Source organism: Rhinopithecus roxellana, chromosome 12, assembly GCF_007565055.1.
Source record: "Rhinopithecus roxellana isolate Shanxi Qingling chromosome 12, ASM756505v1, whole genome shotgun sequence".
NCBI lineage: Eukaryota > Metazoa > Chordata > Mammalia > Primates > Cercopithecidae > Rhinopithecus > Rhinopithecus roxellana.
The window spans coordinates 108405697-108427262 of NC_044560.1; the positions used below are offsets into that span (position 1 = coordinate 108405697).

The 21566-nt window shown below is 58.4% G+C and overlaps 1 protein-coding gene across 1 annotated transcript in view; it reads right to left on the reverse strand.

Moving 5' to 3' along the window:
* Window positions 1-1354: 1354 nt before the first annotated feature.
* LMTK3 (lemur tyrosine kinase 3) overlaps window positions 1355-21566 on the reverse strand; it is a 29249-nt gene continuing 9037 nt past the window's right edge. The window contains exons 7-16 of the mRNA XM_030913278.1: window positions 19621-19708; window positions 19145-19293; window positions 18462-18546; window positions 18267-18388; window positions 17980-18129; window positions 14400-16942; window positions 9402-9817; window positions 7129-7264; window positions 6854-6991; window positions 1355-1873 (exon numbers count right to left, since the gene is read on the reverse strand). Of these exons, the coding sequence (XP_030769138.1) occupies window positions 1857-1873; window positions 6854-6991; window positions 7129-7264; window positions 9402-9817; window positions 14400-16942; window positions 17980-18129; window positions 18267-18388; window positions 18462-18546; window positions 19145-19293; window positions 19621-19708 (3844 nt within the window). The 3' untranslated portion in view covers window positions 1355-1856. The remainder of the gene's footprint in view (window positions 1874-6853; window positions 6992-7128; window positions 7265-9401; window positions 9818-14399; window positions 16943-17979; window positions 18130-18266; window positions 18389-18461; window positions 18547-19144; window positions 19294-19620; window positions 19709-21566) is intronic.

Here is a 21566-nt window from a genome sequence, read left to right on the forward strand (position 1 = left end):
AAAGCACAAGGCAGAAGGCCATAATAGAGACAGGAGGAGGTGATAGGGAGACACAGACAAGGAGAAAAAATGTGGAGGCAGGGAGGAACTCGAGAATTACCAGGTTCACTGGTGTATTTGTGGGATGTAGTTTGGATGCGGGAAGAGGGAAGGAGCAAGGGGTGGGAATCCAGTCCTTTCCCTCTATTAGGGAGGCTGTAGTGTAGAATTAGAATTAGAAATAGAATTAGACAGGGAGGAGGAGGCCGAGAGCAAGAGACTTAGGTGGGGAGACATGAGAACTCCAGATCAGATGGAGACCAAAACTGGGGCAGGGTGAGACGGGGAGCCAGAAGGACGGAAATGAGAGAGAGAGCGCCACACAGAGAGGTGCGTTAGGTAAAGGCAAGGGATGACAATGTCAGCAAGGTGGGGGGCACATGGAGAAACGGGTAAACTGAGGCAGCACCACGGTGGACAGGGAGGTAGACCCCGACCTTCAAGGAACAGGCAGTGCCGACCTGAGGCAGGCGGGATGTGATCATAATCCAGTGTGGGCATGAGCAGGTCATTTCTGAGTCCCTGTCCCACTAGCCCCTGGCCCTGGGATAGTGTCTGGCCACCACTGCGGGCCACCTTGCAGAAACGTGGCTCTGACCACAGCCTGCACCTTCCCCACCCAACCCCAGTGGATTCCTTATTTATTTATTTATTTTTTTTGAGATGGAGTCTCACTCTCACCCAGACTGGAGTGCAGTGACACGATTTCGGTTCACTGCAACCTCTGCCTCCTGGGTTCAAGCGATTCTCTTGCTTCATCCTTACGGATTCTTTTTTTTTTTTTTTTTTTTTTTTTTAAGACGGAGTCTCGCTCTGTCACCCAGGCTAGAGTGCTATGGCCGGATCTCAGCTCACTGCAAGCTCCGCCTCCCGGGTTCACGCCATTCTCCTGCCTCAGCCTCCCAGGTAGCTGGGACTACAGGCGCCCGCCACCTCGCCCGGCTAGTTTTTTGTATTTTTTAGTAGAGACGGGGTTTCACCGTGTTAGCCAGGATGGTCTCGATCTCCTGACCTCGTGATCCGCCCATCTCGGCCTCCCAAAGTGCTGGGATTACAGGCTTGAGCCACCGCGCCCAGCCCCTTACGGATTCTTGAGCCTGCAGTGCTGCTGCTGTGTCAGCTGAGGTCGGGCGATGCGCACACTAGGCGCAGAGCAGGGATCTGGAGAAGCAGAGAAGCCAGGGCCTCGCCACTGTGCGGTAGTGTCCGCCTCTCTGAGCATCGATGTTCCATCCGCCATGCGGGCCCGGCCAGGGTCGCACTCGCTCCCCGCATCCTCCCCGCCTCACCTCCTGAAACACGCACAGGCCCCGTGTTCCTCCAAAAAGTTGTTTTTGTCTTTTTTAAATAATGTGAAAATGCCACGCGAAGGTTTGAACCAGAGACCCCTCCAGGGGCCGGGCTGGGGAGGGAAAGGGGAGACGCGAAATGGGGGGTCCAGGTCCCCGAAGCCTGCAGCCCCTGTCTGGAGCCAGGAGTAGGTGAGGAGGGACCTCCGCTGTGTCAAGGGGCTCCAGGCCCAAAAGAGTTCAGTTCAGTTCCGAGAAAGGCGGCTCTCTATGGAGGGGTGGGGGGATTCCTGCCTCATTTCGCACCGAGGGGGTCAGGGGGGTCAGGGGAGCCATCTGGGGGGCTTGGGGGCGGGGGGCCGGGGCCTCCCGTTTGGCACATGGTGGGGGAGGGGGAGGGGGAGGGCCCAGCCTCAGGGGCCTCCCCGGAGGCGGCGTCTGCGGTGGTGGCAGTGGCGCCGTTGTCCACAGAGGATTCCATTCTCAACCCCTCTTCTGAGGGTGCAGGGGGGTCAGGTCTTCGGGGAATCAGTTCTCCACGGGGCCTGAAGATGGACAGAGAAGAGAGAGACCTGAAATTACTAGGGGGACAGCCTCATGCCTTCTAAGTCACTCAGTGGAAAAGCAAAGCCCTCACCCATCGTGGCCCAAAAGATCTGCTGTTTCTTCTCTGCCCTCACCTACCCTTCTTCTCCCCTCTGCTCCAGCCACTGGGCCTCCTGCTGTTCCTCCAGTGCTCCCAGCATGCTCTGACCCCAAGGTCTTTGCACGTGCTGTTCCCACTGCCTGGAACATTCTTCCCCCGTGACTAAGGCCCCACCTGCAGCATCCCCTCCACTGAGTCCTTCCCCAACCATACTGAGTGGAGCAGTCACCCCTGCACCCTCCAGTCTTTCTCACTCATTTCCCTCTGTTTTGCGTTCGTCACTCTGGGATTACCCTGTCCTTGTTTTTGTTGTTGTTGTTTTGTTTTGAGACGGAGTCTTGCTCTGTCGCCCAGTGCAGTGGCGTGACAGAGCGCAGTGGCCCGATCTCGGCTCACTGTAAACTCCGCCTCCCGGGTTCACGCCATTCTCCTGCCTTAGCTTCCCGAGTAGCTGGGACTACAGGTGTCTGCCACCACGCCCAGCTAATTTTTTGTAGTTTTAGTAGAGACGGGGTTTTAACATGTTAGCCAGGATGGTCTCGATCTCCTGACCTCGTGATCCATCCACCTCAGCCTCCCAAAGTGCTAGGATTACAGGCATGAGCCACTGTGCCCGGCCAACCCTGTCCCTGGTTTTTTTTTTTTTTTTGGTTTTTGTTTTGAGACGGAGTCTCGCTCTGTTGCTCAGGCTGGAGTGTGCGATCTTGACTTGCTGCAACCTCTGCCTTCTGGATTCAAGCAATTCTCCTGCCTCAGCTTCCTGAGTAGCTGGGATTACAGGTGCCTGCCACCACACCCACACCCAGCTAATTTTTCTGTTTTTCTTTTTCTTTTTCTTTTATTTTTTGAGATGGAGTCTCGCTCTGTCACCCAGGCTGGAGTGCAGTGGCACGATCTGAGCTCACTGCAAGCTCCGCCTCCCGGGTTCATGCCATTCTCCTGCCTTAGCCTCCTGAGTAGCTGGGACTACAGGCGCCTGCCACCATGCCTGACTAATATTTTGTATTTTTTTTGTAGAGACGGAGTTTCACCGTGTTAGCCAGGATGGTCTCGATCTCCTAACCTTGTGATCCGCCCGCCTCGGCCTCCCAAAGTGCTGGGACTATAGGCATGAGCCGCCGCACCCGGCCAATTTTTGTGTTTTTCATACAGACAGGGTTTCACCATATTGGCCAGGCTGGTCTCGAACTCCTGACCTCAAATGATCCACCTGCCTCGGTCTCCCAAAGTGCTGGGATTACAGGTGTGAGCCACCGCGCCCGGCCTGCCCTGTCCTTGTGGAGGAGCTTCCTGTCTGCTTGTTCCTATAGAATGTAACCTCAGTGATGACAGGGGCTGTGGTCACTGCTGTGTCCCCAGCAGCCCATCTGGCACAAAGCACCCCTTTTCCCTGTGGAAAGAGGTCTCCCCAGGAACTCCGACCAAACTTTCCCATGACTCTAGCTCTGACCTCCCTGGACGAGCGGAATGAAAGCCTCATCCATTGCACAGACCAGAAAACTAAGGTCCGAGAGGTGCAGGTTCTCGCTGGGGGCCTCATATCAGGCTCCCTCATGCTCCACCCTGTACTTCTTACCTGGCGGGCCTGGGTCAAATCATTGCCCTCACTCCCAGTCCCTGAGCTTCAGTTTCCCTCTTTCAATGGGAAGCATGACCTTCGTGCTTCATGAAGACTTTGGGGTATGTGGCATTCTTAGTACCCAGTAAATGTTTGCTAAGTGGACAGAGCCACGCTGAGCAGGGCAGAGGAGAGGACCCGCCTCAGGCCCCCACGCCGTGGTCTTGGGAGCCAGACAGGCGCAGCAGCTCGTAGCTCACGCTGCTGCAGAAGTATTTGTCAACTGAGTGAAGGGATTTGGGGTTTGGCACGATTGTGCCCTCCATCTCCTCTGCTGATGATTAAAGGTGAAGTCATTCTCGCTTGCCGGCCCTGCCAGCTCAGCCCTGACTCACCACTTGGCAGTGTCCCCATACCCTGGAATGCACCCCCACCCTGTCCTCACAGAGGCCCTGCGATGACGGCTTCAGGGAGGAAGTGACATTCAGAGTGAGGCCTGAGGATGCAGCCAAGTGAAGGAAGAGTCAGCCCCCAGCTCTGTCCCGCCCGCCCTTGACTCTCTGCCCTGTCCAACCTCTCCATTCCCATGGCCCTGGCTCACTGTGATTTCCCCAGCCTCTCCCCAGCCTCCCAGCTCCCACTCTTGCCCTTCTGTCCCCAAGAGGCCCCAGAGCAGTCTTCCTACACCCAACATTGACTTCCCTCCCCTGCTTATAGTCCTCCATGGCTCCCTAGCACCCCCAGGACAAAGTCCTAGTCCTCAGTGCACCCCCTGCCCTCACTCCTCAGCCCTCCATGCGCTCTAAGTAACCCTCAGCCACACCAGTCTCCTTCTGTTCCTTGAGCAGGCCAAGCTCTCTCTTGCCTCAGGCCCTGTGTGCAAGCTGTCCCCTCTGCCAGCATGCAGTCCCCTTCTCCTTCACCTAGTTAATGACAACCAATCCTTCCAGTCCCCAGTTAAATGACACTTTTTTTTTTGAAATGGAGTTTCGCTTTTGTTGCCCAGGCTGGAGTGCAATGGCGCAATCTCAGCTCACCACAACCTCTGCCTCCCGGGTTCAAGCGATTCTCCTGCCTCGCCCTCCCGAGTAGCTGGGATTACAGGCATGTGCCACCACGCCCAACTAATTTCACATTTTTAGTAGAGACAGGGTTTCTCCATGTTGGTCAGGCTGGTCTTGAACTCCTGACCTCAGGTGATCCGCCTGCCTCGGCCTCCCAAAGTGCTGGGATTACAGGCGTGAGCCACCACGCCTGGCCTTAAATGACACTTCTAAGGGGAAAATAAAACCCTTTCCTCTTGTCATCTGCTTTCTCTGCAAGCCTGAGTTTGCAGTTACTCATTTGTCATAGCAGCGTGTGGTCAGCATCTGCAGGGAGGGCCAGGCAGGCTCACCCGTCTTGCTCCACACACAATCCCCTGTGCCCAGCACGGCGCCTGCACACAGAGGATGATCAGAAAACATAGACTTAATTTTAAGTGCAGTAATAGCTAATAATAATAATAGCTAACAAGCCCGAGCACGGTGGCTCATGCCTGTAATCCCAACTGAGAGGCTGAGGCGGGCAGATCACCTGAGGTCAGGAGTTCAAGACCAGCCTGTCCAACATGGTGAAACCCCGTCTCTACTAAAAATACAAAAATTAGCCGAGTGTGGTGGTGGGCGCCTGTAACTCCAGCTACTCAGGAGGCTGAGGCAGAAGAATTGCTTGAACCCGGGAGGTGGAGGTTGCAGTGAGCCGAGATCACGCCATTGCACTCCAGCCTGGGCAACAAGCACGAAACTCCATTTCAAAAATACTAACTAACTAACTAAATAATAATAATTGCTAATGGGTAGAGACCGCTGCTGCACGAACAGGCTCCGTGCTGCATACACGGGAGGATTAAGCCATTTAATTCCCTCAGCAATCTTATGAATTAGATCCTGTTATCATTCCCACTCTATATATGAGGGAACTGAAGCACAGAGAAGGAAAGCGACTTGCCCCAGGTCACACATGTAAGAAATGGCAGGGACAATATCTGGACTCAGGCAAGATTGGGGAAGTAGGAGTGAAACCCTCCAGTGGCGCCTTCTACCTTAGCTCTGACACCGGGGAGCACCACCTGTTCAATCGGGATGGGTACAAGCCCTGTGTCCTGGGGTGTTCCCTGGCTCGGCAGCAGGGGGCAGCAGAGAGCCCAGTCATGTTCCAGTCCTGCGCTGTGACCTGCCAGTGTGCCCTCCTCTCCCTGAGGGTGGCCTTAGCATCGCTAAGAGCTGGAAACTAGGGGCGACATGACCCCTCTCCCAAGGTGGCCACGAGGATTAACGATATGGTGCATATGAAACTCCAGGAAAAAAACCTGACCAATGTTCACTACTAGAGAGGGCACAGACTCAGAGGCCGAGCAACTGCCTCTTTGAATCCCAGCTCCTCACTTCTTTCCGTGCCTCGGTGTTCTAGTTTGTAAAATGGGGATGAGATTGGCCAGGCCCGGTGGCTCACGCCTGTAATCCCAGCACTTTGGGAGGCCGAGGTGGGCGGATCATTTGAAGTCAGGAGTTAGAGACCAGCCTGGCCAACATGGTGAAACTGTGTCTGTAGTAAAAATACAAGAAAAGTAGCTGGGCGTGGTGGTGCATGCCTGTGAACCCAGCTACTTGGGAGGCTGAGACACGAGAATCGTTTGAACCTAGGAGGCGGAGGTTGCATTGAGCTTAGATTGCACCACTGCCCTCCAGCCTGGGCAACAGAGCGAGACTCCGTCTCAAAAAAAAAAAAAAAAAAAAAATGAGGACGAGACTAGAATCCACCCTATGGGATCGCAATGAACATTAAATGGGTTAAACTGTGGTGAGGCACTGCAGGGTCCGCGCGAGAGCAGCAGTGCCGCTGTGACTGCTCTCTAACCCCCAGCTGTGTCCTCCCTGCTCTGGTTCACACCAACCGGCTTTGAGCACTCTGGGTTTCTCTCTCCTTGTCTGCCCCTGAGCACCGTGTTCCCCAGAGGTGGGATCAGGATCCGGCAAGTGCCAGGCCGGAGTCTGAGCCCAGAGATGGGCAAGAGTTGGGGGTGGGGGGAATCCCCACAGAAGGCGAAACTGAGGCTCGGGGGTGGGGGACAGCCGGCCTGCCTGCCTACGACCGTCCGATGGACATCGCCTGGTCTGAGCTGGTTCCAGAGCTGGGTGGGGTGTCTGTTGACTGAGAGGGGAGAGAGAAGAGACTGGGAAGAGAGAGGCAGGGACATTGAAAGATGGTCACAAGAAGTTGGCAGTGGAACATAGGGGGACAGAGATGGGCAGAGGAGGGGCAGGGCCGAGGATATGGTACCTGCGGGCCGGGCGTCGGGGGCCCGGGCGGGTGGCCCCGGGGTCTCCAGCGCAGGCGAGACGGAGAAGCGGGAGAAGCACAGCGGGGGGCCTGGAGGGGGGAGGAGGGGGAAATCCTCCGCCCACTCGAAACTGCCTCCTGCGGCAGAAGACCGCAGTCAGGCCGCAGGCACTGCGGCACTCCCGCCCTCCGGTCCCGCCCCTTCCACCCCATAGGCCCCGCCCCGTCCGCCCCATGGCTCCCGCCCCCTCATGCCCCATTGGGCCCGCACTCACCAAAGCCGCTGTCGTTGCTGGGAAACCCATCTCCGGGGGTGGCGGGGTGGGGAGGCGTCGGGGGCGCTGGAGGCGTTGACGGGTCCGTGTCCCCCTCGGGGGGGCCCTGGACGCTCAGCTCGTTGGTTGGCGTCTCCTGTGAAGGCAGATTAGCGGGAAGCCAGAGGGGACAAACCGTCACGTCCCATTTATCGCATCCCCCAAAAGCAACAAAGCCGGCTATTTTTCTGGGGCTCTAGGAATCCCAATTTAAAATCACACGCTCTGGAGAGGTGGCTGGAGCCCCTAATCTGGCTTCGAAGCCTCGGGCCAGCCTTAACCTCAACCTGGCCCGAGGCTCCTTACCTGACAGCTGAGCCCCGCGCACAGCTAAGTAGCCCAAAGTAGGGATTCTCTCCTGGCTCATTAACGCGCGGCCTCCACCGGATCCCCTAACTCAAAGCGATCTCCATAAACCCCACCCCGTTCCCGTCAGTCCCACCCACCTCTGAGATCTAGACCTGCTCCAGTGGCCCTCCCAACCCCTGTCCCATCCTGAGCGCATCCCATGCTGGATGCAGTGACCCTGCCCCTGAACCCTCCCTCAGAAGTAGACCTGCTCCCGCCCTCCAAGTTCCACCCCTCTGAATATATTTCAGTGGCCCAGGCCCCAGTTCTTGGCCTTATTTCCATTTCTCTCACAATCTCAGCCCCGTATGCCCGCCCCAGGTTCATCTAGACAAGGCCCCAGTTCCTCAGCACCACTCGCCCTCCCTTTTTCTCTTCAACACCATCCGTGTTTTTCTTTTTGTTATAAACAGAGTCTCACTGTCGCCCAGGCTGGAGAGCAGTGTTGTGATCATGGCTCAATGCAGCCTCAACCTCCCGGGCTCAAGTGATCCTCCCACCTCAGCCTCCCGAGTAGCTGGGACTACAGATGCGCACCACCACACCAAGATAATTTTTTTCTTTTTAAGAGATGAGGTCTCGCCATGTTGGCTAGGCTGCTCTCGAACTTCTGGCTTCAAGTGATCCTCCCGCCTCGGCCTCCCAAAGTGCTGGGATTACAGGTGTGAGCCACTCGCGACTGGCCTAACTCTTAACACAATCCTCTACCCATCTCTCTAAAGACCCGTCCGTCCCAGTAGTTAGGTTCTCTCATCCCTGACCCCACCCCAAAATACTTTAAGACTGCCTGCTGCATCTCTGAAGCCCACCTGCAGCCTAGCCATGGTCCTTCCCTAGTGGGTAAGATCTGCTCCATCCCGAACCAGCCCTACAGACACTAGAACTCTAGTCAACAAACAATGCCCAAACTCTCACTAGGCCCCGACCACACCATCCAGGCCACTTCTCAACACTTCCTCTTCTCAACACTTCCTCCCTAGTCTCTCCAGGATCCCATGCTTGACTACCCAGTACCCACTCTTTCCTTCCAGACTCACCCTCACTCTCCAGGCCTCTTCTCGCCCTCTACACCCCGCCCCCATCACAAGCCCTGCCCTCACCCTAGGTCCCACCCCAGCTCTAGGCTCGGCCCGACCTCCCGGCCGTGCCCAACTGTCAGGCCCTGCCCTCACACTCAAAGCCTCCTCCCATCTTCCTAGTCCCGCCCCATTTCCCTGACCAGTCTCTTCCCAGACCCCGCCTTCACCCCTAGGCCCTGCCCGCGCCTTGCTCGATCCGCCCCGCCTTAGGCTCCGCCCCCATTCCAGCCGTGGACTTTCTCCAGGCCTCCTCTTGCCGCACCATAGGCTTGGCCTCCCTCAGGCCCCGATCCAGACTCTGTCCCGATCCTAGGCGCAGTCTCCTTCCAGGCCTCGCCCCCCGCTCTAGGCTTAGCCTGCCTCCAAACCCTGCTCTAGACCCTGCCCCACTCTAAGCGCAGCCTTCGTGTAGGCCTCCCTCCAGCGCCCTGCTCCTCTAGGCGCGACCTCCCTCCAGGCCCCGCCCTGGGCTCCGCCCCACCCTAGCTCGGCCCCACCCCACTCTAGATTCGGGCTCCCCTTAGGTCCCGCCCCACTTCAGCTTGCCCTCCCTCCAGGCCCCGCCTCAGGCCCCGCCCCACTCCAGCTCGGTCTCCCTTCAGGCCCCGCCCCACTCTAACTCGTCCCCCCTCCAGGCCCCGCCCCACCCTAGCTCGGCCTCCCTTCAGGCCCCGCCCCACTCCAGCTCTGCCTCCCGCAAGGCCCCGCCCAACTCTAAGCTCGGCCTCTCTCCAGGCCCCGCCCCGCTCCAGGCTCCCGCTCCCTCCAGGCCGCGCCACCCCAACCGCGCCCTCTCGGGTTCCGCACCTGGTCGAAGAGGTAGACGGTCACGTCCCCGTGGAAGGAGACCATCTTGCGCTTCCTCTCCAGCTCGCTGTCCTCTGGCTCGTCGGCCCCGCGCGGAGACTTGAGCAGCCCCCGCAGCGGGCGGGCCGCGTCCGCGTCGGCGCTGCTCACCACGACGGGCACCGGGGCTGCTCGCGCCCTCCCGGGGCCCCGCGGCCCCGCCGCCGCGCCCGACGCCGCCGCCTCCTCGTCCTCCTCCTCGTCCTCGTCCTCGTCCTCCCCGTCCTCCTCCGCCGGCCCCGGCGCCCCCGCCCCGCCGGCCTCCCCGCCAGCCGCCCCGGCGTCCGCGCCCTCCCACGGGGGCCGCCGCGGGCCCGGCCCCGGGAACGGCGTGAGCGTGAGCGGCGGCAGCGCCAGGGAGAGCCGGGAGAGCCTGGCTGCGAGGGGAGAGACCTGGTGAGCCCCTGTCCCGGGGAAACTGAGGCAGGCCCTCCCACCTAGCTGTGTGGCCTCAGGTAAGCCCTCCGCACAATCTGGGCCTCAGCACCCACTTCGTGAACGGAAGAGCTGCACTGAGGCCTTTCTCCAGGCAGTGTGGGAAGGGTCCTCTCCAGTGCTCAACCTCCCCAGAGCTCCCCAGTGCCAACGGCTTTAAGCCCCAACTTCCCATAGCCCACCAGGCCCGCATGCCCTGGCCCTCTGATCTCTCTGGCCTCTGTCCCCACCTCCTTTGGCCTGACGTCCATCTAGCCACATGGGCCACCCCACCATTCCTCCCACCGAGTAGTTGGGACTACAGGCGCGCGCGCCACCATGCCCGGCTAATTTTTTGTATTTTTGGTAGAGAAGGGGTTTCACCATGCTGGCCAGGCTGGTCTGGAACTGCAGACCTCGTGATCGCCCATCTCGGCCTTCCAAAATGCTGGGATTACAGGCGTGAGCCACCGCGCCCGGCCTGGACTGCCTTTCCTAAGGCAAGTCCTGCACATCCTCCAGCTCTGGGCTTTCAAAGCCTTCAGAGATCTCCTAGGGCTCCTGGGAGGTTAGGAGCACCCACTCTGCACCCCATCCACCGAGCACCTCTCCTTCTGAGCAGTTTTCTCAGCGTGTAATTATACTGCTGTGGTAGTATGTTTGCCTCGCTAAAGAACCGAGACCGAGTCTGGCTCATTCATAGCCTCATTTCCAGGCCCCAAGCACATAGAAGTACTCAGTCAGTATTTGTAGGATTAATGAGTGAATGCTCCCGCTGTGTGAAAATGACCAAGCTGCTGTGTGAAAATGACCAAGGTACTTCCCCTCTCTGGCGCCTGATTGCCAAAGTTGGGGTGTCTAACCATCTCCAGGCCCCTTCCCTGCTCTAAGACTTTTCAATTTTAGTCTGCTAGGAAGGAAGGACTTGAGGTCCCTGGAGGAGGAAACCTGGCTTGGAATCCCAAGTTTATCTTCGCTTGCTGTGTGTCCTTGGGCAAACAGATCCACCTCTCTGTCTCTCTTTTCTATATTTTTTTTTGGTGGGGAGGGGGATGGAGTCTCGCTTTGTCACCCAGGCTGGAGTGTAGTGGCGTGATCTCGGCTCACTGCAACCTCTGCCTCCAGGTTCAAGCAGATCTCCTGCCTCAGCCTCCTGAGTAGCTGGGACTACAGCCACGTGCCACTACACCCGGCTAATTTTTGTATTTTTTAGTAGAGACGGGGTTTCATCATCTTGGCCAGGTTGGTCTTGAACTCCTGACCTCGTGATCTGCCCTCCTTGGCCTCCCAAAGTGCTGGGATTACAGGCATGAGCCACCACACCCAGCTAGATCCACCCCTCTCAGCCTCTGTTTCCTCACTGGCAAATGAACAGGGGTCACTTATCCCTCCATTACTGCATAAGTGAACTGCCTTTTGTGGGCTGATGGCAGGGGCAAGAGGAAGATTTAGGTGGGGCAGGGAGAAAGATGAATGCAGATGGTCCCTCTCTGGTCCTCATTCTCTCTATTCAAGTTTCACTACCTTTTGCTATTCTTTTTTGTTTTTGTTTTTGTTTTGAGACGGAGTCTCACTCTGTCACCCAGGCTGGAGTGCAGTGGCACAATCTCGGCTCACTGCAAGCTCCGCCTTCCGGGTTTAAGCCATTCTTCTGCCTCAGCCTCCCGAGTAGCTGGGACTACAGGCGCCCGCCACCTCGACCGGCTAGTTTTTTGTATTTTTTAGTAGAGACAGGGTTTCACTGGGTTAGCCAGGATGGTCTCGATCTCCTGACCTCGTGATCCACCCGTCTCAGCCTCCCAAAGTGCTGGGATTACAGATTTGAGCCACTGCGCCCGGCCCCTTTTGCTATTCTCTAAACATGGTGAGCCAGTGCCCATCTCAGTGCCCTCTATCTAGAACACTCTCCCTCCGACGTCCACCTGCCTCACTCCCTCCTTTCCTTCACATCTGCTCAAAAGTCACAGTTTTGTTGACCAGACATCTCAGAGTGATGGGGTTATGGGGGATGATGCATAGAGGGAGTTTTTTTTTTTTTTTTTTTTTTTTAACGAAGTCTCCCTCTTGTCTCCCAGGCTGGAGTGCAGTGGTGTGATCTCGGCTCACTGCAACCTCCACCTCCTGAGTTCAAGCGATTCTCCTGCCTCAGCCTCCCGAGTAGCTGGGATTACAGGCACCTGCCACCATACCCAGCTAATTTTTGTATTTTTAGTAGAGACAGGGTTTCACCATGTTGACCAGGCTGATCTCGAACTCCTGACCTCAGGCGATCCTCCCACCTCAGCCTCCCAAAGTGCTGGGATTACGGGGAGAGCTTCCGCACCCAGTCTAGAGGGGGTTTTTCTGGAGCTATGAGTACCCAGATAAAGGTCAGGGTGACAACCTTTAAAAATTAGGAAATTTGGAAAGGGGAAATTTGGGGTCTTGAAGGATGAGTAGTTCACTTGGAAAAAAGCAGGCTATTCTCTGCCTCTTTTCACCCCCAATTCTTTTTTTTTTTTTTTTTTTTTTTTGAGACGGAGTCTCGCTCTGTCGCCCAGGCTGGAGTGCAGCGGCCGGATCTCAGCTCACTGCAAGCTCCGCCTCCCGGGTTTACGCCATTCTCCTGCCTCAGCCTCCCGAGTAGCTGGGACTACAGGTGCCCGCAACCTCGCCCAGCTAGTTTTTTGTATTTTTAGTAGAGACGGGGTTTCACCGTGTTCGCCAGGATGGTCTCGATCTCCTGACCTCGTGATCCGCCCGCTTGGCCTCCCAAACTGCTGGGATTACAGGCTTGAGCCACCGCGCCCAGCCTCACCCCCCAATTGTAATCCAACCCAGATCCTCTGAGGCATTTTAGCTGCTCATCTCCCAACATTTTCTTGCTGCCTGGGCTGTTTCCTGATACAGCTGGTCACAAACTCCCTACAACAATCTCAAGGAAGTGACAGTGTTCAAACACCACAGGCTTTGAGGAAGAAACGTCCTCTGTCCAGCTCACCCTTGCCCACTGAGCCACAGGCTCCTCTATGGAGATGATAACTGTTTCCTCAAGTGTGGCTGTGAGGTTGCCAAAATAAAACAGGACCCAGCCACTTATAACTTTCATACCCATATTTAAGGAAATTGCGCCTCCCAGAGATTCTGCTGGAACTGTATTTCCTATGTCCACATCTAAACAAGGGCTATTTATTTTTACCCTTCATTTATCTTAAATAGTTTCCTCTGTGGCAAAACACTTCCTGCATTCCTACCAAAACTTTTCAGGAAAAGGCATATCTCTGCCTTCCAGCTCACTAGTCCCATGGTGGTGGAGTTGGGTCAGGGCAGGGTCTGAAGCTCCCTGGGTCCCAGCCTTGGGCAGCTCAGGGCCTGGCACACAGGGGGCCCGGCACACTGGATAGATGCCTTAGCTTATTGGAAAGTTGTTTTAGTTGTTTTTTTGTTGTTGTTGTTTTGTTTTGGAGACAGAGTCTTGCTGTCACCCAGGCTGGAGTGCAGTGATGTGATCTCGGCTCACTGCAATCTCTGACTCCCAGGATCAAGCTATTCTTGTGCCTCAGCCTCCCGAGTAGCTGGGACTACAGGTGCATGCCACCATGCTGGCTAATTTTTTTTTTTTTTTTTTTTGAGACAGAGTCTCAAATGCTCCTTGCTCTATGGCCCAGGCTGGAGTGCAGTGGCGCAATCTTGGCTCAGTGCAAACTCTACCTCCCGAGTTCAAGCGATTCTCCTGCCTCAGCCTCCTGAGTAGCTGGGATTACAGGCGCCTGCCACAAAGCCTGGCTAATTTTTGTATTTTTAATAGAGACGAGGTTTTGCCATGTCGTCCAGGCTGGTCCTGAACTCCTGACCTCAGGTGATCCACCCACCTTGGCCTCCCAAAATGCTGGGATTACAGGCATGAGCCACTGAGCCCAGCCAGCTTATTAAGTTTAAATCAGCACATGCTGGCAGCCTGGGGCCCTTGAGCCATCCACAGACAGGCTTCCTTTGAATTGGCTACAACCATAAAAACAAAACTAAACAAAAACCAGAGCTCTAGTTCAAAAGGGAAAAGTAGCAGATTCACCAACACCAGGTACACATTCCTGAGAAATGGCTGCCCCGTCTACACAGGGCATTTCTTCTGAAGCCCCACTCTGCCTCCCCAGCATGCTTCATCCATTTCCCTATGTTGTCTGGCCCCTGTGGGCATGAGTTTGAGACCCCTGGTCTAAGTGAACTGCAATAATAAAAGCAGGTGCTTACTGAATCCCCAGCTCTGATTAAGTGCTTTGGACGTCCTAATTCATTTAACCTTCACAGCAACCCTATGAGGTAGGTTCTAACCCTGCCATGCGTTTTTGGCAGATGGGTAAACTGAGGCACCATGCAGCAAGGACATTTGCCCAAGGCTAAAGAGCTAGAACAAGGACCGAGCCAGGATGTGAGCCCAGGTAGTGCAGGCTTCAGGGCCTGCATTCATCACTGCCAGCCCGACCCGCCATCTTTACCCACACTCACCCTCCGCAGCCTCAGAAACAGCCGGACCTCAGCCCTGACTGTGCCTCGCAGCCTCCTCACCTTTGATCTGCTCGCTGTTCCCCTGAGGGGGTCCCAAGTCCAAGAATAGTCGTGGCATCTCGGGGCCCTTCCTCTCGGGCTTGGGGGGGTCCCCGTCTCCGCTGGGTGCCGTGTCTCCGCCGGCCCTGCTGTCTGGGGCCCCGGGCTCTCCCTCGGGGGCCACCTCCGGCCTGGCTCTCGGGGGCGCTGGCTCCAGCCTCCTCGGCTGTGCCTCCGGTGGCGGTGGCAGCGGTGGCGGCGGTGGCTGCGGCCTCGTGTAATCTACCCATCCGGCCTTTGCGTCCACGCCGCTTCCGGGGCCGCCGCCGGGGCCCGTCCCCGTGCCCACTGGGGCTCGGCCCCCACTCCCGAGGTCCAGCCTCCCAGCCCCTGGGGCTCTCGGCGCCCCCCCAGTCTCGGGGGCTCTCCTCTCGGTCCCGGGTTCCAGCGTCCCGTTCTTGGGGGCTGGGCCAAGGGGGCCAGGGGCTGTCTCCCCGCCGTTCCGGGAGGAGGCCACTGCGCTGGGCGCAGGGGCTCTCTCCAGAGAGGTCTCTGGGGCTGGCTCCCCGATCGTGGGGGCTGGACCCCAACTCTCGGGCGTCTTCTCCCAGGGCCCTGGGGCTCTCCAAGGCCCAGTCTCTGGTAGCCTCTCCGTGTTCCTGGGGAATCTCAGGACCCCATTCTCTGACACCTTGTCCTCGCTCTTTGGGGGTGTCAGGCCCCCATTCACCAGCACCTTCTCCCCGGCCTCTGGGGACCTCAGCTCCCCATTCTCCAGTGCTTTCTCCTCCCTCCTTGGGGGTGTCAGCTCCCCATTCTCCAGCACTTTCTCTTCTGTCTCGGGGGACTCCAGGGCCCCATTCTCCGCCGCCTTCTGCTCGATGCCTGCCTTCTCCTCGATGCCCGGGGCTGTCTGGTCCCCGTTCTCCAGCACTGTCACCCCGTTCACTGGGAGGCTCAGGCTTGGGGCTTGTTTCCCGTTGCCCAGGGCTGTCGGGTCCCTGTTCAGGCCCGGGACTTTCTCTCTGTTCCCGGGGCCTCTCCCCGCCTTCCTGGGTCCTGTCTCCCGCGCTGTCGCCCCCTTCTCCCCCAGGAGGTTCCTTGTCACATCCTCCCGCAGGGACATCAGCAGCTGCTCCGTGCTCACTTGAACCACGAAGGTCGGCTTCTCCCGGGGCCCCGGGAGTGGGAGCGGACCCGGATCTGGAGGTGGCCGGGGCGCTCCTGGGTCGGGTGGCTCGGGGGGAGCCCGCGGCCGAGGGACCCCTTCCTCCTCGGCCGCCCCCCCACCTGGGAAGGCTCCCTCGGGGGAAAAAGGGGTCTCGGTCTCGTAGCCGCTGTCCCCCGGCTTGGGGCCCGGCGACGAGAGGCCTGAACCGGGACTGGCCACGGCCGAAGGGGGGTCGGGGGACGCGGCCGGGTCCGCGGGGGCCCGAGGAGGTGGCGGCGGGGGGGGGGGAGCGGGAGGTGGCCCCCGCCCGGGGTACTGGGGCGCCGCCGCCCCCATAAGGGGGTCCAGAAACTCGGGGGGGGCCGAGGCGGGGGGGGCCATGGGCAAGTCGGCCAGGGAACCCCGCTCTGCCCGCAGCGAGGAGTCGTCCTCGGGGGGGTGGGGGCAGCCAAGAGCAGGGTGGCCCCCCCAGCCTGCTACGGCGTCCCCCCGCTCCAGTGGCAGGCAGGAGCAGGCCCCCTCGCGGCTGCACAGAGGACAGGGTAGGGGACCCCTGCGGCTCGGGCCACCTCCAAGGCTGCTGCTGTCTTCCCCTGGGGAGCTGCCCTCCTCCTCCTCCTCTTCTTCTTCCACCCACGGGGCGGTCCCCCGCTCCCCCAGGACCTCGGCAGGGTCTCCTGCCAGGGTCTCCCCGGCGCCCCGGCCCTCGGGGTCCCAGCCGCTCAGCAGGAAGCTGCCTGAGGCTGAGGACTGGGCTGGGAAGGGCCGGGGTGCAGGGAAGAGGGGGGAGGCCCAGGTCTCGGACACCAGCTGGGGGACCTCGGAGGGGGCCTGGGGGGCCTGAGGGGCGGGCACTCCTGGGTCCAGGGGGTCCCAGTCGTTGGGGAAGAGGGGCTCAGGAGGGGAGCCGTGCTCCTCCAGGCGGATGTAGTACTCGCTGCTCACGGAGGGGCTGCGGGCGCTGATGACAGGCAGCACACTGGGCGTGGACAGCGCCTCGTAGAAAGGGTTGGAGGGGTTAGCGTGGGGGGCTGGGGGGGCCGACGCCGGCTGCCAGGCAGGTGCCCCCCCACCCCGGCCGGCCCCACGCCGGGCCTTCTCCCATAGGCACTCGAGGTTGAGGCCGCGGCTGCTCTCAGTGACCGTGAGCACATCGTCGGGGTCGGCTCCAGGGAAGCCATCCAGTAGGGGGAATGGCGAGGAGAGGGTCCCCGGGCGGGGTGCACTGTGTGCAGGGGGCCAGGGCCAGGGGAAGGGACCGTCTCGGGGTGGAGGTGGCGGCGGTGGGGGCCGGGAGGGCCGCTCGGAGAGCAAGTAGGTGAGCTGCAATTGGAGATCAGAGGCTGAAGGGCGCTGGGCAGGTGGCCGCCAGCAGGACTGAAGGATGTCATACCTGGGGAGAGGTGGGGCAGAGTGAGCAGGGTAGAGACCCAGGGAGGGGAAAGAGACCCAGGGAGGGGACAGACAATCAGAGATAGGGGGATAGAGATGCAGAGGGGAACAGAGACCCAGAGAGAGGAGGACAGAGATCCAGAGAGAGAGGGACAGAGATCCAGAGAGAGAGGGACAGAGACCCAGAGAGAGAGGGACAGAGATCCAGAGAGAGAAGGACAGAGGGCCAGGCTTGGTGGCTCACACCTGTAATCCCAGCACTTTGGGAGGCTGAGGCAGGTGGATCACCTGAGGTCAGAAGTTCAAGACCAGGTTGGCTAACATGGTGAAAACCCGTTTCTACTAAAAATACAATTAGCCCAGTGTGGTGATACCTGCCTGTAATCCCAGCTACCTGGGAGACTGAGGCAAGAGAACCGCTTGAACCCGAGAGGCGGAGGTTGCAGTGAGCCAAGATCATGCCATTGCACTCCAGCCTGGGCAACAAAAGCAAAACTCTGTCAAAAAAAAAAAAAAAAAAAGAGGGACAGAGACCCAGAGAGAGAGGGACAGAGACCCAGAGAGAGGAGGACAGAGACCCAAGAAGTAGGGCAGAGATCCAGGGAGAAGAGGACAGAGATTCAGAGGAGGTAACTGGGCTGGGGAGCTAGGTACTGAGACCCAAAGAAGCAGGGGTGGGGGTAAGATGCCCATAGAGAGAGGGTGACAGGGGCCTGAAGGCAGAGGGGACACAGCAGCAGATGGGAACAGCTGGTGAGGGTGGTGGTGTCCCCGTTTGGGCTGTGAGCTCTGGAATCAGACAGGTAAGAAACGGGTCTCTTAGGATGAAGTGGGTTCAAATCACAGCTCAGCCATTCCCTGCCTGTGTCCCCCTGCAAGTAGCAGATGCTGGCAGAAATGGTGGGGACAGCTCCTCTTCACTCTTGAGGGGTATGGAGGGCAAACGGGATGTGGGTGATGTGGGAAACGAGACGGGGAGCTGGGACCATCCTGGGTGGGGTGCGGCAGGCCAGGAGCCCCGAGTGGGCTAGCCCTCACCAGTAGTCCGCATAGGGCAGCTTGAGCCTCGGCCGGGCCAGCTTCACGTGCTGCTGGCGGACCACGAAGGCGAGGACCTCCTCGTCTGACAGGTGGCGGTAGGGTTGGGCCCCAAACTCAAACAGCTCCCACAGGGTCACCCCCAGGGACCTGCAGAGAGCAGAGAGAGGTCAGAGCCCAGCCCTGACCCGCCCGGGACTCAGTTTCCCCATCTGTAGAACCGGGGGCATCTAGTAACCCTTCCATCTTCCTGGCCTGCCTCGGCCCCCGCAGCCCGTGGTCCTCACCAGATGTTGCTCTCGCGGCTCTGGTCCACCACCATGAAGGTCCCGTGGAGCTCCCCGAGGAGCTCGGGCGCCGCCCAGCGCAGCGGGATCCACAGGCGCTCTGGGGTCAGGTAGTAATCCTCCTGGGGGAACCAGGGCGGTGTCAGGCGAGTCAGGGCACCCCACAGCCCCCACCCCGACGGAAGGAAGCCCTACCTTGTAGTTGCTGTGGGCCAGCCCGTAGTCTCCGATGCGCACGGTCAGGTCAGAGGTCAGCAGGCAGTTGCGCAGGGCCAGGTCGCTGCGGGAAGAATGAGAGGAGGTGAGCGCAGGGGCAGCCCTCCAGCCACGCCCTGACCCTGCCCCTTCACACTGACTCCACCCCTTCCATTTGATCTGTCTCTCCCCTCTGACTGCTTTCATTCTCCCCTGCTGTCTTGTCTTCTCCCCATCCTGGTTCTTCCAAGCCTCCTCTACTTTTCCTCTGCGCTGGCTTCTCCTCTTCTTCATCTGACCCTTCTGGCTTCTCCTTCTTCTCTGTTGACTCCTCCCCCTCCTCTCCCAGCCCCTCTCCTCGTCACGTGACCCTGCCACCCCCCCACCCCTCACCGAGCTCCTTCATTTCCTCTCCTGATCCTCCTCCTCCCCTGACCCCTCCCCCTTCCCTGGTTCCTCCTCCTCCTCTCTTGGCCCCTCCCCTCATCACCTGACCCTGCCTTCCCCTCACTTGGTTCCTCCCATTCCCCTCCTGGCCCCTCCTCCTCCAGACCCTCCTCGGTTCGTCCCCATTTTGTGTCAGCCAGTCATGGGTACGCCCCTCCTTTAGCCCCTCCCCTGCAGCCTCCCCTCCTTCTCCCTTTCCCTTAGTAGCTCCTCCCGCGGTTCCCCGGCCCGCCCACCTGTGCACGTAGTTGTGGGAATGCAAGTGCGCCAGCCCGCGGGCGATCTCCAGGCCCATCCTCTGCAGCGTCCGCAGGTCTCGAGGGGGTAGCTCAGGGGACAGGCCCTCGGGGGGCCGCTGGGCTCGGAGGTAACGCTTCAGGTCCCCCTGGGAGGGAGGCAAAGAAGGTCAGCAGCACCAGTCGCTCAGGCCTCCAGCCAGTCTGCCCGGAGGATGGAATGGCCTCTGCTGTCACTGGGTAGCCCCTCTGAGCCTCAGTTTCGCCTGCTGCTTGCAGCAGGTAATAACACAGCCTATCTTGCCTGCTTGTTCAGGGCAGCCCCCAGGACAGTCAGCACTCATGAAATGTTAGCTCATGCCACACATCATCTACGATGATGATGATGATGACGACGAAGCCCAGGGGCACCAGGCTTGGCCCTGGCCCCGTCCAGCTCTCCCCTCTGCCCTTCCCCAACCCCCCAAGACCCTCACCAGTTGACAGAACTCCATAATCAGCAGAAACGGCAGCGTCTCCACACACAGACCCAGGCACTGGAGGACATTGGGGTGCTGCAGGCTCCTGTGGAGTGAGGAGGCGGCTGGGTTGGGAAGGCAGCCCCTTCCTCTTCATCCAGCCCCAACCTCCCAGCAGAGCCAAACTGCTGCCTCCACCCTTTTTTGTTGTTGTTGTTTTGAGATGGTGTCTCGCTCTGTTGCCCAGGCTGGTATCCTGCCTCAGCCTCCTGAGCAGCCAGGATTACAGGCATGCGCCACCACGCCGGGCTCATTTTTGTATTTTTAGTAAAGACGGGGTTTCACCATGTTGGCCAGGCTGGTCTTGAACTCCTGACCTCAAGCGATCCACCCTCAGCCTCCCAAAGTGCTGGGATTACAGGTGTGAGCCACTGAGCCCGGCCCACTCTACCTTTTTGATCTGTTTCCTCATCTCAGAGTCTCTCTCCTTGACCTCACCCCAGTCCTTCCCCAGGTCCCCATCTCTGGATGGCCCTCACTGACCTGCTCCTGGGGCCAGATCCCCAGGGACCCCTTTACCTCTTCTTCCTCCTCACACCTCACCTCCACCTTCATTCCTGCCCTCGACTCTTCTCAGTATTCTCCTCCTCATCCCCACAGCCTCCTCCTGGCCTCCCTGGCTCCAGTCTCTGCTCTTCCCTTTGCCCCTGACCTGCTTTTCACCGCACACAACCCTCTGTCGCTCCCCAGCACCCCAGGATAGAGCACCAGCTTTTTGATTCCTCCTGCCCCTCAGGCTGGCCCAGGAGTCAGCTTTATCCTATGTGGGTTTTCCCAAACCTGCAGGCCCTTGCTTAGGCCTGGGTCTTTGTACCTACAGCTTTCTCTCTCTCTCTTTTCTTTTCTTTTTTTTTTCTTTCTTATCTTTCTTTCTTCTTTCTTTCTTTTCTGAGACAGAGTTTTGTTCTTGTCACTCAGGCTGGAGTGCAATGGAGTGATCTCAGTTCACTGCAACCTCCACCTCCCGGGTTCAAGCGATTCTCCTGCCTCAGCCTCCTGAGTAGCTGGGATTATAGGTGCACGCCACCAAGCCCGGCTAATTTTTGTATTTTTAGTAGAGACGGGGTTTCACCATGTTGGCCAGGCTGGTCTTGAACTCTTGACCTCAAGTGATCTGCCCACCTCATCCTCCCAAAGTGCTGGGATTACAGGCATGAGCCACCTATGGTTCTCTCTCTGCAGAACGCCCTCCTCTGATCAGAGTTCTCTTGGCACCCCCCGGCCTCTGCCTCAACATCATCTCCCCTGGAAGCTTCGCTGCCCCCCAGTGCCAGGTTGGATACCCCCCTTTACCCTCACGCTGTGGGAAAGAGTCAGACTCGGGGGGTTTGAACCCTGACTCCCACTTTCCTAGGTGTGTCATCTAGGCAAGTCACTTCACTGCTCACTGCCTCGGTTTCCCTCATCTGTAAAAGGGGGACAGAGACAGCAACTTCCTCCGAGGAATTTCATGAGATCTGAGAAAAGCTGGTATGTGCTGAGATCCTAGCAATTACTGCTGTTTTAATGGCAACATATTATTTGATTTTATTTTCACCCTGCATTTTTTTTTTTTTTTTTTTTTTTTTTTTTTTTTTTTTTGAGACAGAGTCTTGCTGTTTCACCCAGTCTGGAGTATAGCGGTGCAATCTCGGCTCACTGCAACCTCTGCCTCCCAGGTTCAAGTGATTCTCCTGCCTCAGCCTCCCGAGTAGTTGGGATTATAGGTGCACGCCACCACACTCAGCTAATTTTTGTATTTTTAGTAGATACGGGGTTTCACCATGTTGGCCAGGCTGGTCTTGAACTCCTGACCTCAAGTGATCTGCCTACCTCGGCCTCCCAAAGTGCTGGGATTACAGGCGTGAGCCACCATGTCCAGCCTTCACCCTGCATTCTAACTGTATTTCCAGGGATACTCACTC